This window comes from Pieris napi, chromosome 9 (genome assembly GCF_905475465.1).
Source record: "Pieris napi chromosome 9, ilPieNapi1.2, whole genome shotgun sequence".
Classification (NCBI taxonomy): Eukaryota; Metazoa; Arthropoda; class Insecta; order Lepidoptera; family Pieridae; genus Pieris; species Pieris napi.
Genome location: NC_062242.1, coordinates 8,596,925 through 8,613,453, shown reverse-complemented (window position 1 = coordinate 8,613,453; position 16,529 = coordinate 8,596,925). Strand labels below are relative to the sequence as shown.

The following is a 16,529-nucleotide window of genomic DNA, read 5'->3' as shown; positions in this document are numbered from 1 at the left end:
GCCGTTCAACAAAATGTTTTTGCACTTTACTGACTAATATGACACAAGCGATTATAATTTTAATAATAAATATGGCATTAAAAGTTTGTGAACCATCTGTAATGAACATTGCGTGGGCGCAGTATCAGAAGCAGCGTCCGGCGCCGCAAGGTCGCTACACGCTGCTCATTTCGCAGGCATTCATCTAGAAAAATAGTTTAGAAACAGCACCATAATATTCTACAGTTATTAAACATATTAGGTACTAAAACCTTCACAGATTAAATGCTTCAAAATCCACATCACATTGTCTATATAGTGTACGGTTAAAAGATACTTTCTTGTTTCTACTTAGTGTTTTCCTTTATATCTCATACTTTCTTAAGTAATTTCAATTAGATAGTAGTTAAGGAAACTGTTATATTATGTAAGTAAGTAAGACAAAGTATTTTGTTCAATCACAAGAATGTTTTGCAATCTCTAGTTTATAAAGTTATTTGGAAATTGCTTTATAAATTTATACACATTAAAACGTGCGACTTTTGTAAGAAGTTTTAGGAAGAAAGTTTTTTTTTTATCATATCAAAATATGTCTTATTTTCTTTATTTTTTCGCCTTGGGAAGACAAACGATGATTTCGATTGCCGCGTCCAAAATAACAGGCGAAATCAATATTTGTGTACAGAATATTTTCTGTCACTTTAATTCCTAATCGAAAACAAAAGCTTTATGCAAACATTGATAACACCTAAACGTAAGTTCGGCACTACACTGGTTATAAACGTCCAAAAGAGGTAACAAAATGATTTTTTCATACGACTAAGCCTCAAATACTTGAGACATTAAACTAAACTAAACTTTTTAAGTTATTAACCGCATATTATCCTGCTCCATGTCAGGATAATTATCACTTTTCTATATGTTTATAAAATAAAATGCATTTTATGACAAAGAGGAACTTTATTTATATTTCGTATCAATAGCTATAAGTTTGAACTTAGTAACACTTCCAACTTCAACGATAATTGTCTGTAACATTATTCTATAAAAATATAATAATAAAAACAAAACAAAAGCATAACAAGATCAAAATTATTATGTTTATTAACAAATAGGTAATTGTAGGTAACTCAGTAGATACCTACCGAAATTAACAATACTGCAAGTGTACTTATTGTAAAATCAGTAAAATATTTATTAAATTATAATTATTGTATTCATTTCGACTGGTTGGTGATCTCATGAAGTGCGTAGTTTCCAGTTAAAATAGGAGCACGAGCATTGTGCTTTACAATTTTTGAAGTGAAACTTCTTTAGAATCGTTGTGATTTCAAACCGGATGCAACGGAAAAAGCGACAGTAAAAAGAGACAGACACATAAATTAATAGGATCTGGCGTGGGAGCGAGTGAGATAGGAGGCATTATACAGTGTATAAACTTTAAATTAGTGTGTATTTGAACATTTTCTGAAATAAAAAAACAGATTTGATGAAAATTAAATAAGTAAGTCAAGTAAGTAGTTTAATTATAAAATTAGATTATTTATCAATTTTATTTACAAATCATTAGTTATAGAATCTTTTTGAAGTGAAAACTTCGTACTACACTTAATTAAAAGTTTATACACTGTATAATGCTTCCTATCTCATTTTCTCCCACGTTGGACTTGTGAATTTATTTCAAACTTTTATTATATTAGTTTTTACCAAATAAAGATTGATATTAAAGTTATAAATTAAAATTTAACATTAAAATATATATTTTTTTAAAGAAAAGATCCTACATTTAGATAGAGAAAAAAGTCTAATTTACACATTTTAATTATAAAAACTTTGTTTTTGAAGGTTTCACTTCTACCACGTGTGAATTGGACACATGATTTTTTTAATACTGCAAATGTTGTCAGTTTGTAGAGTGATGTGGATGAGCAGGAAGGTATGGCCAATAGGGAGCATCCGATTGGGACTGGCAGGCTGCGGCCAAGCCCGCCCAACAAAACTTGTACGCATATCTCTTACCGGGGACCTGGTAATAATGTTCTGAATTAGCCAAGGTAAAGTATAACAAACAGAAGATTTAGTATGAAGATGAAATAAATAAATAGCTAAATAGGAAATACTCCAGGGGTAAAAAGCTGTCTTTACCTTCCCCATGATGTTTTTGTCGTAATAGTAGCGTAGAGCGCGAGATAATTTGTCATAGTTCATATTAGGTTTCTGTTTGCGGCGTCCCCACCGTCGGGCCACTTCTTCGGGGTCCGAAAGACGAAACTCTCCATCACCCGGGGGACCCTGAATGACAAGGTTTTAACATTAATATCGAAAATTAAATAGACGCTTGTGATTAACCTCCAATCAGACTTAAATAAATAAAAAAATAAATAAAATAGCCTTTGATACTGTAAGTTTTAAAGTTAGTGTATATAAATTATAATTATAAAATATCCCTAACTACAGTGTGCCTTTCGGCAAAGGCCTCCTCCAATTCTTTCCACTGTGTTCTGTCCAAGGCGACTCTCCTCCAGTTTGGACCTGCTGTCAGTTTTAGTTCGTCTTCCCATCGTCTGTGTTGACGTCCTCTACTTCTTTTGCCGTTACGTGGATACCAGTGCGTGACAATGTTGCTCCATTTGTTCTTTGTAGAAGAAGAAGAAGAAGAACGCATCAAATGTCCTGTCCACCTCCATTTTTGTTGGTCTATTCTGATCAGTATGTCGGTTAGTTTTGTCTTACGCCGTATGTCGGTGTTTCGAATTTTATCTTTCCTCTTGATGCCGAGCATACTTATTTCAACTGCATGTTGGAATGCTGTCAGTTTCCTGTGTAACTGTGTAAGGGACCAAGTCTCACATCCGTATGTAACACAGGGCAGTATACAGATATTTAAAAAAAAAAAAAAAGTATTTAATATCAATCAGACTTACCTCCCAGCAAATACCAGGTGATCCCGCCGCCAGTTCTTCAAGTAAGAACTGCCACAGTTGCACTTGACCGCCGCTCGCCCGCCCGCCTAGCGCCGCGTAGGGATCTGTTGAACAATATAATATGTCTTTAGTTGAATAGTAGGAAATATATTTAAAATTATAAAAAAAAGTAATGCTTTTAAAACAACTACACTAGACAATTATGACATTGTCCCTTTTTTAGAACTCGTCATAAATACAGTGTTTATTGATGTAGTAATAAAAATACTATATTATAAATAATATTGACAATAAACAAATAATTAAATAGGTCGATTATATAGACATACATAGCAACGCTGGACATTTCATTTTATTTATTTATTTATACTTCATTGCGATAATACACATAATTATACATATAGAAAAAAAACAAAAAGTAAGTAGGTTACGTAAGTTATTAGGCAACGGGCGGCCTTATCGCTAACAAGCGATTTCTTCCAGGCAATCCTAAAATGGATCAATAGAAAAAAAAGAAACACCTACAGAGGGTAAAGTACAAGAGATGTATAATTAATTAACAAAAAGATACTAAAAATAACATGCAACTATAACTAAAATTAAATAAAATAAAATCTAAAGAAAAGGTATAAATAGTACTATGTATACATGTAAAAGCTCAGCCTAAGGTAAATTGACTCACAATTAATACATAAAAGTAGTAGCTAATCACGAGGCATAAAAAACATGATCAAAAAGGAGATTTTTAAATAAATTTAAAGAATGAGCTCGTCTGATATGAATAGGTAAGGAATTTTTTATACAATTATGATGTGTTAGCAAATTTAGTCCTTTCTTCATACTTAACTTTGCTAACAAAATTTGACATTAATTAATAAACATTTCTTATAGTTATAAAACTTGGCACCTTGATAGAGTTGCTGCAAACGACGATGTTCACTTGGGCTAAGCCACAGCATCACATTTTATTTAACCACATTTCTTTTGCTCTTATTCTTGTTACAATATACTAACACTTATTTACTGATTGTATTTAAACAAATAACATTAATCAGTCATGAAAATAGAGTAAATCACTGGGGCCAAAAACACGTAAAAACATTATTTTAGAATGCAAGTAATTTAAGAGTCGGATGTAGAGCCTTACGTCCGGATGGAGGACCGGAAGTGAATGAGTGTCTCACGGTTTCCGCAAGGCACGCCTCTCAACCACCCCACACCCCTCCCACTAGATTAACGCGTACACTTTTGGTCCTTCATATGACTTGAGAGCTTATGGGGATTATCATAACACGTGGTATTAAATGATATCTTAAGAGTATGAATGAAAAATGTTAAATGAAAACTTTTATTTAAATTCTGTGACACAGCTGCAATGACGTATGATACTTTATGAATATAAAAAGATAAGGATCGAGATAGACCTAAGTTTACCTTGAAAAGCTTTTAGGTACCGATTAGTGAATTAGATTCTATTTAATAACTTCATATAACTTGTATTGTACCATGTCAGCTTATTTAATATAATTATATAAATGAATTGCTCTTCGTTTGTCTCGCTAAAACTCGAGAATGGCTGGATCGATTTGGCTAATTATGATATAATTTGTGGAAGTTCAGGGAAGCTTTAAACAGTGGAAAACATAAATAAAAACTGTTACTAGCTGGAACTATTTGATGTCTTTTGTCTTTTTAGAAATAAAGAAATTCACTTGGTTGTCATGTATTTATGTTAGTGTGAAATTTGTGTTCCATAGCAGCCCTGCGATTCTGTAACTCACTTCACGAACTCACACAGCGGTTTTCGCATCGGCGGTCGCTCGCAAATCAGTCGTGAAGCAGTCATTTTATGATTTGGCATTCTGATAAACAATAAACTACAAGCTCCCACCTTTTCAGAATGCCAAATCATAAAATGACTGCTTCACGACTGATTTGAGAGCGACCGCCGATGCGAAAACCGCTGTGTGAGTTCGTGAAGTGAGTTACAGAATCGCAGGGCTGTAGTGTTCGATCACTTTGGTCTTTTTTAAAAATGTAATCTTTATTAATTATATATTACCCTACCTACAGCTTTCAATGCGGCGCTTAGTAAGCAATTGTATTTGATTAAATATAATATGATTATTTATAGGTAGATCAGTGAATCAAAGAAGGGGGAAAACTGTGATCTCTCAGCATGTGGTAGCTTTATTGACTCAGTAATGTCGGGACGTCACTGGGTTTTCTTCATTTTAGATATTAAATACTGTAAAAAATATATAATAATTTAGTACAGAACTATGTGTTAGTAATTTTAGGTAGAACAATTTCAAAAAATCCATGTGGCTTGTAACTAGTATAACATATCCCGATTCCTAGAACCAAATTAAACTATTGTTATTATATAAATTAATAACTAGCCGTCATTTTCAGTAAGAGCGTTGTTAATGGAAGCTCAAGGTCAGGATGTAAATTATTTTAACCGCAGACAGCTCTTCTTGGAAAAACATTCGTAGTTTAAGTCACACACTGATCGCGACTTTAGGTAATCCGCCTTTGTACTCAAATATAGATTATCTAATATATAAAATTCTCGTGTCACGGTGTTTGTAGTTGAACTTCTCCAAAACGGCTTGACCGATTCTCATGAAATTTTGTGTGCATATTGGGTATGTCTGAGAATCGGACAACATCTATTTTTCATCTCCCTAAATGTTAAGGGTTATTATAACTCATAATTTTTTTTTTACTTCTAAATATTTTTTTATTTTTATGATATAGCATTAAAAAATACATACAACCCTTAATTTTCAACCCTCTACGATCAGCCCTTATTTTTTATTATAGTAGATCGTTATATTTATCGTTATATAGTTTTTAATATAAGATTTGTAGCTTAGTAGTAGATACCTTAGGTAGACGTTCGTAAAGAGCACATGTGTTTCTGTATTTAAAGTGACACAGATTTTAGCTAGAAGATGTTTTTGTTGGTTTATGACGTACATAATTTAGCAAATAGGATATTGATGTGTCCAGAGTTAGGCCAGATTAAGAAAAACATAATCTATTCTAGTCCTTGACGATCATTTCCCGAGATGTGATTGAGTCTCGATTGTGTCCCTACTATACTCGATCAAATGAAAAAATATATTAGACGCTGTATTCTTGAGACTTAAGTCTACCAGTCTTTCTGAGGACGCAGAGGACCGAGGGCGGAGCGGCACTGGCTCCGCCCTTTTTCCGCCCCGCCACGGACCCACGCGGTTGCACCTCCACCATCTTAAGATGTTCAGACATTTATACAATTTACGGCGCAATGGGACGATGTCTCGTGAATTATAATGTTCCGTTGTAACAGAAAACAGTCACTAAATGAGACGCCTAATGATAAAAAGAATAATAAATGAAGAATTCAGTTTTTGTATTTTTGAAAGCTGTACAAAGTGCAGCCCTGCGATTCTGTAACTCACTTTTCGAACTCACACAGCGGTTTTCGCATTGGCGGTCGCTCTCAAATCAGTTGTGAAGCAGTCATTTTATGATTTGGCATTCTGATAAACAATAAACTACAAGCTCCCACCTTTTCAGAATGCCAAATCATAAAATGACTGCGAAAACCGCTGTGTGAGTTCGAAAAGTGAGTTACAGAATCGCAGGGCAGCTAAGATATTTTATTTCCGACTAAGCCTATTACAAAAGAATAGTTTAATCAATTATAGGTATCAGGATTATCTGATTAATTTTAAACAATTAATTTATTTCGGAAGTTAATTAGATTATAGTTACGCAAATTGTTATGAAGACTCATTTAGCCAGTCGACATGGCAGGGCGGTCAAACTACACAGGCACTAGCGACAGGTACCGGCTCCGCATTCCAATGATTCATCTGAGGAGTATGTGAAAGCGGTCCACGCTCTCCCGTTCCCACGCCTCCAACATTCACCTATCCGTAGACCAAATCGCCAATCGTATCTCAAACTATTAGAGTTACTAATTAAATCGAGATATTAAATCCTGAAGGAGGAGTATTACAATTCACTAGATTTACCTTTTTTTTAATTCGTATCAGCATTTCTTATACTTACATACTTATTTTATACGTATAAGTGTTTTCTGTAGTCGGTCATTCCTTAAAAATAATTTTAAATAGTTTAAAGTTTGGAAAATCCAAAAGTGCACGCCTCATAGCGGTCATTCACATTTAAAAAAAAATTCTAAAACAGAAACTCAAGTTTTTTAAAACAAAATAACAAAAAAAATTAAAATAAAAATTAAATTAAAATGAATGATTGAAAAAAAAACAATAATAAAATAAAAAAATATATAGTGGCGCCATAACTCTAAGGTGAGGAAAACACAGTCGTATTTTAGTTTTTTACAATTTATAATTAAACGGCAGTACTTAGAACGCTAATATTAACTAGGAATCAGCCCAGGGTATAACTTTATATAATAAGAAAAAAAGTATTCTGGTACGATAAATTTTTCGACCAATTTCTCTGCCACATACATGGATCCATAAACAGACTGACGAACGTCCAAGAATGATTGATTTTAATGTTATTATTTACACAAATATTTAAAATAAATAATTATTAATTATTTTTAATTGTTCATAAAAAATACCATATGTGCTTGATAGATAAATAACTCGATTTTAGTGCACTCATATTATCCTGTATGTGTTATATTAGTGAGAAAAAAGTCATTCAAGTTTCGAAAGACTGGGTTTTTTGACATGTCGAGAGTAGAGCACTGCCTTACGCTCCGCTAATGAGGCGTGCAATAAGTTTAAGTGAAGCATAAAATATGTCATCATCACATGATGAAATTTAAATATGCGTTTAATATCACGAAGCTAAATTGAAAGTAGAGGGCGCAATAAATCAGAAGGCATCAAGTGGCGACCCCAACTTGCCGTGACGACTTGATCCCGGGGACCGCATTGACTTGCTAATGTTCTCCCGCCGAGCGTGCGACGCTATTACCCTGCACCTTATTGGAAATCCCGCGGATCTGCCATAATACCGACCCCTACTGTATATTTTCCTCAAATAGTAAAGATTTTTTGTAATTATTATATTAAGGGTCTGTTTCACAATGTTCGGGTAAGTTCTACATAAGTTCCAAATTAGCTATTTATTACTTATTGGTAGGATAAACACTATTGTTGTGTTTCACGACTGTCAGATAGCGCTATTCGTCACATAAAGTCCATCATAAGTTATGAGTCCGATGAATGTCAAATAGCACAATTTATCTTCCAAATAATTTATGTGTTGCATAGCAATTTGGTACTTTATCCATACATTGTGAAACAGACCCTAAGAGATTAATAAATATTGACCTGTCTCGGCACCAAACTGTCAGGTAGAATTTTTGAGGTTATACTTCTTTTGGCGCGTTAGAGAAAAATTATGAGAGTAAATTTTAACGATTCGCGCACACAACGTCTCAAAAAACCGACACCCTGACGTTAGCTATAATCAACATTTTAGTTTTTTTAAAGTTATACTTCTCTTGGTGGGTTAGGGAAAAACTATGAGAGTAAATTTTTTCTATTGTTGGTGTCGTTTTTTCTACAATCGTAATAAATTATCAATACGTAAATTTTTATCTTTTACACACAAGAAATTTTTTGAAATTAGGAATTATTATGTACCTTATTTATTTATTTAAATTGGCTCATAAATTTCAAGGTATCAACAGTCAACTCTAAAAGTGTATAAAGTCAAATCAAAATCATTTTCACTATCGAGAATTTATAAAATAATTATTTAAATATTCAAGATTGTAAAGGTTTACTAATTTTACAGTGTTTAATCATAAGAACGATAATGCTCATGTTCAGATGATTAATACAACTAAAAAATAACATGTGTCGAACCCCACTTAGAGCAGACAGAATTCCTGGAACAATGAATGATTTTCAGGCTCATGGAGGAACAGCAGTATAAAAATATTAACTCTTATTTGTGATGCTGTTAATAAAACACGAAATGTTTTGACGTCTCAGTCTGATATTATTTTCTGTGGGTGGAGCTGTGCGCAGCCAATCAAGTAAAAGGATATCAATTCATTTGATTTTTAATACGATACTTACATAAAGCTATATTGTTTTCTCATGGTCACATCGAGTGGCAAAACCTCGTTGACTCGAATTTAAATCGAACAATTAATCGATGACACATCAAATAATTCTCCCACGATTCATACAGTTTTTTTAACATGAAAGCAGCTGGCGCCAATGTTTTATATAAGTCAGATATTTTGAGATGAATAGTATCCGGAACTGTGAATCACATTTCCTAGTAAATAATGACTCACTTCCGCAAAGACCTCGAGTAAGGAGACTACGCTTGAATGAGTCGTAACTTCCACATTATACAAATTTGATAGTGGCTGTACACAGTCATAATAACTTTTTTTTTTTTTTTTTTATTGAACGGGGGGCAAACTGATATAAAGTGATACCGCCGCCCATGGACACTCTCAATGCCAGAGGGCTCGCGAGTGCGTTGCCGGCCTTTTAAGAATTGGTACGCTCTTTTCTTGAAGGACCCTAAGTCGAATTGGTTTGGAAATACTTCAGTCTATTAATACTATTAATTGATAGTGATTATAACTATGTATTACATTAGAACGTTTCGGCGTAGGTTGATAAATCATGTTAAAATAACGACCTATAGAAAAAACAACAAAGTAGTAAGTGAACGGAAATGACAAGAAAGTATTTTTCAGCTAATAAAATGAATTATATTAATAAACTATTTTATAACTATTATAAGCGTGCTTAAAAAATCTTATACATTGAATAATTAGTAATAAACACACAACTATTAACTGAAAAGGTCAATGCTTTTTATCCGTTAACTATTATTAACATAATACTATTGAATAGCTATTTAAATACAAAAATAATTATTAAGAATCGTTCGGAATTTATGTTAATCACTGCGTACCGAAAATCGTTGTCAGTTGGAAAATATTCGGAAAATGTTTGGCTCGCGACCATCGTTCGGCACGCGACACATGCCCTCACGTCACTCATCGTTATTTTAATATTCGATAGTGAGAAAACAATCACAGTAAACGATAATTTTATACGATTTTATCGCCAAGTCCCCTACTGTTCATTACGGCAGTAATGGCCTCTGATCTCGTTACAGATTAACTGACCATATCTCTCCCCGTAGACTAGATATATGGAGTTTTCAGATATTTTGTTTTTATTTCGCCGCATACTGAAACTCCCGAATATATAAAATGGATTCCAAATAAACTATATTATGTTTAATCCTTTTTTTTCAAATAAATTTTAAGCTTTAGATTATTTGCAAACTTAACTAATATATTAATAATAATGATAATCAAAATAAATAGTAAAGTGACATTAATTATGCTGGCAGCATTTCCCCGTTGTATTGTGATACTTAAGATTCGAAAGCACCAGCTCTAGGGTCATCTGTACTATTATATACTGGGTTTAAATACTATGTAGCTGCGGTCTACCCTCTAGCGATCTCAAACTATTCATATTTTTTTTAGAAAATAAATAATTTAAAACCACTTATTGTAAAAATAAAAACATTGTAGATTTAACACGAATGGATTGCATTAATTTTGCCTTTAGTAGAGAGTAGCTAGTATCTTTACATTTAGGTATATTTTTTTAATATTTTAGATGTTAGTTTTATAATTGTATAATGTTCTACACTGTACTGTAATTATATTCTAGTAAATTTGTTTATACACTTTTTGGTCTTTTCCCTCAGTATTTCTTTTATCTTTATCCTTACTAGGGTTTCCTGGAATACATCGCTTGTTAGCGATAATCCCGCCCGTTGCCTCCTTAATAATTAATATTATCTGATTGTATATGTAACTACTATTAATGCAAGTGTTTATAAAAAATATATTATATCGTTAATTGGTATATAAATAAGTGGTACCTCTTTTTCGAAAACTTCTGAAAATATATGTAGCTTTCTGAAATGGAATTGCATAGGGCAATCCCCTTGGATGGATTTTTTTGCGGCTTTACCAGTCTTTCTCGTTCCTGTCGAAAGAGCAGACAGGTTTTCGTTCTTTCTTTTTTATTGCATTCCAATTCTATTACTACACTCCTTGGACATTGACATTAAACCAAGAAAAAATAAAGCTAAGACATTCTAATTAGTAAACTTTTAAAAATTACTTAATATTTAACTAACTACATATATCCATTTTGAGATATCGATAGGATTTATCAGAAATTACCATAATAGTCAAGGTCACTATTATATCAGAAGTAGTCGTCATATACAGGAAATATGTTTGGGTATTTCGTTACTTAGACAATGCTTTAAAAAATCATGGTGCTTTCGCGATGATTTCGAAGAATTTCCCTGAGTCAGCGCGTGAGATGAATGGAACGCGGCCGCGTTACCTTACATTGAATCATGAGCAACTCATTCAAGAGTTTTTTTGGCGCGCAAGCTATAACTAGTAGCGTATAAACTAGATGGCGCTGTAAATATATAATTAGGTCTTAATTGCACTGTTTACTGCAAACTTCTTTTTTAGCAATGTACACTTGCTATACGGGCTTTTATGCCATTTTATTAATAAGATAAGGTAGACGGTGTGGTAATTAAAGTATTTCGTGCAGATTTACGAAGTGAGCTGCTTGAATTATTTAAACTATTTTATGACGATTATATTTTTTGGTCCTAAGTAAACCTAAGTTGACAGGACTAGAGACAACAGAGATATTGCTGGAGCACTTGAGAATTGAGCGCGGATATGTAGACAACAATAATTAAATACTGCGCCAAATCATAGATGTTTTTTATTATTTTAGTCATATAAGATATCATTTACATATTATTACTAGTTGACCCCGTGAACTTTGTTTCACCAACATATATTTGTGTCAATACTTTTAAAACAAACCATAGAGATTGGACCTCATACAGCAGACTACATACTAACACATATTTCTGAAAGAATCTACAAATAAATGTGACAACTTTTTATTTCTAAAAAGACGTCCAATTTCCCAACTAAGAACAGTTTTTATTGGAAAATGCAGTTGTTGTTTTTAGTATTTTTCTTTTATTGTTATTTATGTTTCCCACCATTTAAACCTTCCCTGATCTTCCACAAATATTTCAAGATCATAATTAGCCAAGTCGGTCCAGCCGTTCTCGAGTTTTAGCGAGACTAACGAACAGCAATTCATTTTTATATACATAGATAGCTATTTATTTTCATACTAATAACGATGTGTTAATTTTAAATGTATGTCAAAGACATACATATTACCTCATTTGTATAGTAATACAGTAAACTAAACCCTAAAGTCACTTTACGATTTGGCATTCTGATAAAGAGGGAGCTTGTAGTTTATTGTTTATCAGAATGCTAAATCGTAAAATGACTGCTTCACGACTGATTTGAACGCGACCTCGCTGCGAAAACCGCTGTGAGAGTTCGAAAAGTGAGTTATAGAATCGCAAGGCAGGTTAGAAAATAATTACTAAGTAATAAGTTTTATTTCACTTGAATTAATTTTTCGACAAGATATAAATATTATACATACTTGGGAGTGTAGCAGCGGAGGTCGAGGCCTGGTGCTCTGGCAACGGCTCTGGTGGAGGCCGGCCCTTTGCCTCCGCATGCACGTGCTGCACATATGTGTGGAAGATGCGCGCCGCTTCCGTCTTGCCCTCGCACACCTGTAGGCACATATATTACAGATTTCTTAGGAAGCAAACATAAACAGGGGATTTTGTAGCTATGTTAGCAGAATCCTTTACATAGAAAAATCCTATAGAAAATAATATGATTCCATTTTGAAAATTAAACAAACTATAAAGGCACAGACAGTGCTTTTGATATACCTAAGTATAACATTTTTAACATTTGACATAGTTCATTGTTCACTGTGTAATTCATTCATCATAATATGAACCCTCTTTTATGGCTTATAAATAATAATTATTATTATTAACTAAACTCTGTTTACCATCGTATGCTACTTCCAAGATTTATTTTCAATTTCTCTAGCTAGTATTCTAAGTTCAACTGATTCTTCAGTCGCATTTTTTTATAATTAACAGCTGATTTTAATCAAATATGAAAATATATTTGAGCCATCTTTTAAATATTTTATTAATTGAGGTGCATGAAATAAAAAAAAGCAGCGTTGGTAGATACCTCCACCATCTCCTCCAGTAGAGATAGCGCTCCCGACATCCATAGTGGTTTCTATAACTAGCTACTTAAAATCACGTGTCCAATCGATATCACGATAATACTGTAGGTACCAGCGCTGCTAAGATATCCCCAAATAGGAATCATGCCGGTGACTGACCTGAAGCCAATGTTCCTCAGTAAGCTGCAGCAGAGCAGCTCCTGATGTAGGCAAAAGATGCCTTCGCGGCGCGTGCACGCGGAATGTACGTGCCGCCCAACGCACGCAACGCACCACGTCGCGTCGCACCCACGTCTCTGGGTCTGCAAAGTTAAGTATTTAAGTATTCTATAAACAAGCTTGTAAACTTTATTGCCTTTTGTGTAAAATTGTAAAGAAATAGTCTAAAGTTTGTATATAAGGATATTTGCCAAGTGTATCTCGAAACCGATGATTAGACCTTGCTTGATAAATTCGTTTATGCAATGATTTTATAAATAGTAATAATAATCCAGTAGCGCTACAAGCTATGAGTCTTTTCGTCATTTTTATTTCATAGACAAGTAGGTGATCAATCTGACACATGTCATAGATTTTGGATTTGAGACACGGTATCCTTACGATGTTTTCCTTCACCGTACGAGCGAGGGTTAAATGCCGGGGATTGAACCTACAACCTCAGGGATGTGAATCGCACGCTGAAGCCTCTCGGCCACTGCTACACTATAAACAGTTTTATGACTGAAACTTTTGGGAAGTTTTGACATAAACTAGTATATTTGGTACAACAAAATTAATCTAATAAATAAAATTCTATCTATCTATATATTGGATCTAAACGATGCCGGTGTCTATCAAATACACCATCGCAGCAACTAGTTAATCTGTGCGGAAAGTCTGTCCAGGGATTTAAGTTCGCAGCAGTGCTAAATTACCCTTTTAACCGACTTCAGAAAAAAGAACCCGAATCAGGGGGTTATCAATTCGACGTGTAATTTGTTATCTATATATAATCATTCAATCAAAATTTATTTAATCATATTGGTAACTATGTACACTTATGAACGTCATTACATATCGAATACTCTTCCGTCATTTATTCACATGAACAGTTATCATCGTAAATCTTAATTATAAAAAAGTATAAATATTTTGAATAAATAAAATGACGCGTAGCAAATAAAAACAATATTACTTCGCTCAACTGTCACGCCAGTTCTCTTTTTGAATAGACTATATTATTGTTAATGCCTAGGTAACACTGAAAATGTTTAGAAAATGAAAAACGGCTTAATGTAGAAAGTTGCCAATACTTTTATTGTTTTTCGAAGTAATCTCCGTTCCTCTCTCAACATCGTCGCATACGATGGAACCACTGAGAAAAGCAGTAGGCCCATTCTTCCTTAGGGGTCTCTTCTATGGCATTTTCGTACGCTTTCACCGCATCTTCAGGGCTCGTAGAGCGAATAACTAGAATTTTATCTTTAGTTCTTGGGAATAAATGAAAGTCGTAGGGCGCCAGGGCAGGACTGTATAGTATAGGCAATACGTAATTAACAATGTTTCTGACTGGCCAGTTCTAAAAATTTTCAGTGTTACCCACGTGCTATATATAAAATTACTAAATATCCCTGTCAGTATGTAAATCTAATAAGACTACAAATGAAAAAGCATAGGTAAGAAATTAAACAAGATGAATACAACGACTTTTAAATATGTAATTAAGACAATAATAAACTAATACTAATTTAATATTTTAAACAATAAAGATCTATCTAATAGATTATACAGGTATTATGCAAAAAAATTGTTTACATTCAAAATCAGCTGTAATACAAATGTACAACACTGTTTGGCTTTTTATTATATTTTATAGACCTTTTACAAGGTTTACTCTTAGTAGTTAAGTAATAATAATGTCAAAAATATATTGGATTTTGGCATTGACATTAAAATTGCTGTGGCAAAACATTTACTGCGCCCTACGAAAAATAAATCTACAAGTTTTGATTGCCTTTCATGATTAATTACAACGAACACATATATGTAATGTAATATTTTTAATAAATCAAATTGAAGGCTGACGTCCAGTTCAGAACTTATATTTAAAAAGTTACTAAAAGAGCATCGGCAATGGGCCGTCGGAACTCAAAAAATTGGCGCCTTTTTAAAATTAATACACCACTATATTATAATTTTATTATTATTAAAAATATAATACTGTTCAATGGCAAGGCAGGCATTATATATCCTAGAAATGGGTGTCTAAATACACTTTCTACATTTTCAAATTTCTACACTTGGACCATCAAATGATTACTATTTGTCATGTATTTTTGAATTTTTAGTATTGTTATTTTACTAGATGACCCCGTGAACTTTGTTTCACCAACATATATTTGTGTCAAAACTTTTAAAACAGACCAAAGAGGTCGGCCCTCATACAGCAGACTACATACTAATACTATGAAACACATATTTTTGAAAGAATCTACAAATATGTAAATGACAACCAAGTGACAATTTTTAATTTCTAAAAAGACGTCCAATAATTTCCCATCTAAGAACAGTTTGTATTGGGAAATTCAATTGTCGTTTTTAGTATTTTTCTTTAATTATTATTTACGTTTCCCATCGTTTAAACCTTCCTTGATCTTCCACAAATATTTTAAGATCATAATTAGCCAAATCGGTCCAGCCGTTCTCGAGTTTTAGCGAGACTAACGAACAGCAATTCATTTTTATATATATAGATATTTCCGTTTCGATTCAAATAAAAATTACCAGCGGGTACTGTTTCATCTCCGGAGTCGGAGTCTGTGTCAGATGGCGAAGAGGGTGGAGGCCTAGGCTCCATGCAGGCATCGCGGGGCGCCAGCCTTCGCTAGCAGGATGTCTTTTTGTCGAAGCTTCTAAACACTTGTTTTATTGTTGTTCTTTATAAAAACGTCAAAACTAGCACAGTACACTCATATACGTAATTGTATCCGTGAAAAGATACAGAAAACTTTTGTGAAAGCTGTAAAAAATATTTATTTCAAAAATGTATATCAAATTAAAGCACTTAATTAACGACTAGAATGGGATTCACTGCTTTAAGTTTAGCTATTTTGTTAACACCGTCGACTTTACGTTAGTACTGCAAATCCGTAGGCAGTGCTGAAGGCAGAGGTGCCGAGACAGCAGGCGCGAGCGCACTAGCGCAAGGCGCGCAAATCTCCCGCTGTTTTTATTCATGTTCGCGTCATCTGTGACGTAGCACACGATTATTCATACTGTGACGAGGAAAACGCATTCTCAGAAGCTCTCTACAAGATTTTTTTACTATAGATTTACTAAAAAGCTTATTTATTTGAATGACTCAATAGTACTATGTAGCTGCATTTTATTTTTGAAGTCGTCTTATTTTATCGTTCTAATTTAATCTTATTTGAACCATGTTTAAAATTATGTAATTGTTTTTACT

At 33.4% G+C, this 16,529-nt stretch overlaps 1 protein-coding gene across 1 annotated transcript; it reads right to left on the bottom strand.

Moving 5' to 3' along the window:
* Positions 1-1,772: 1,772 nt before the first annotated feature.
* LOC125052745 (DNA-binding protein D-ETS-6-like) lies at positions 1,773-16,254 on the bottom strand. Its single transcript, XM_047653758.1, has 6 exons — positions 15,848-16,254; positions 13,244-13,386; positions 12,470-12,605; positions 2,904-3,007; positions 2,125-2,271; positions 1,773-2,005 (listed from the first exon to the last, which is right to left on the bottom strand). The coding sequence occupies exons 1-6, from the start codon at positions 15,918-15,920 to the stop codon at positions 1,883-1,885; spliced, it is 726 nt and encodes a 241-aa protein (XP_047509714.1). The 5' UTR covers positions 15,921-16,254; the 3' UTR covers positions 1,773-1,882.
* Positions 16,255-16,529: the final 275 nt, after the last annotated feature.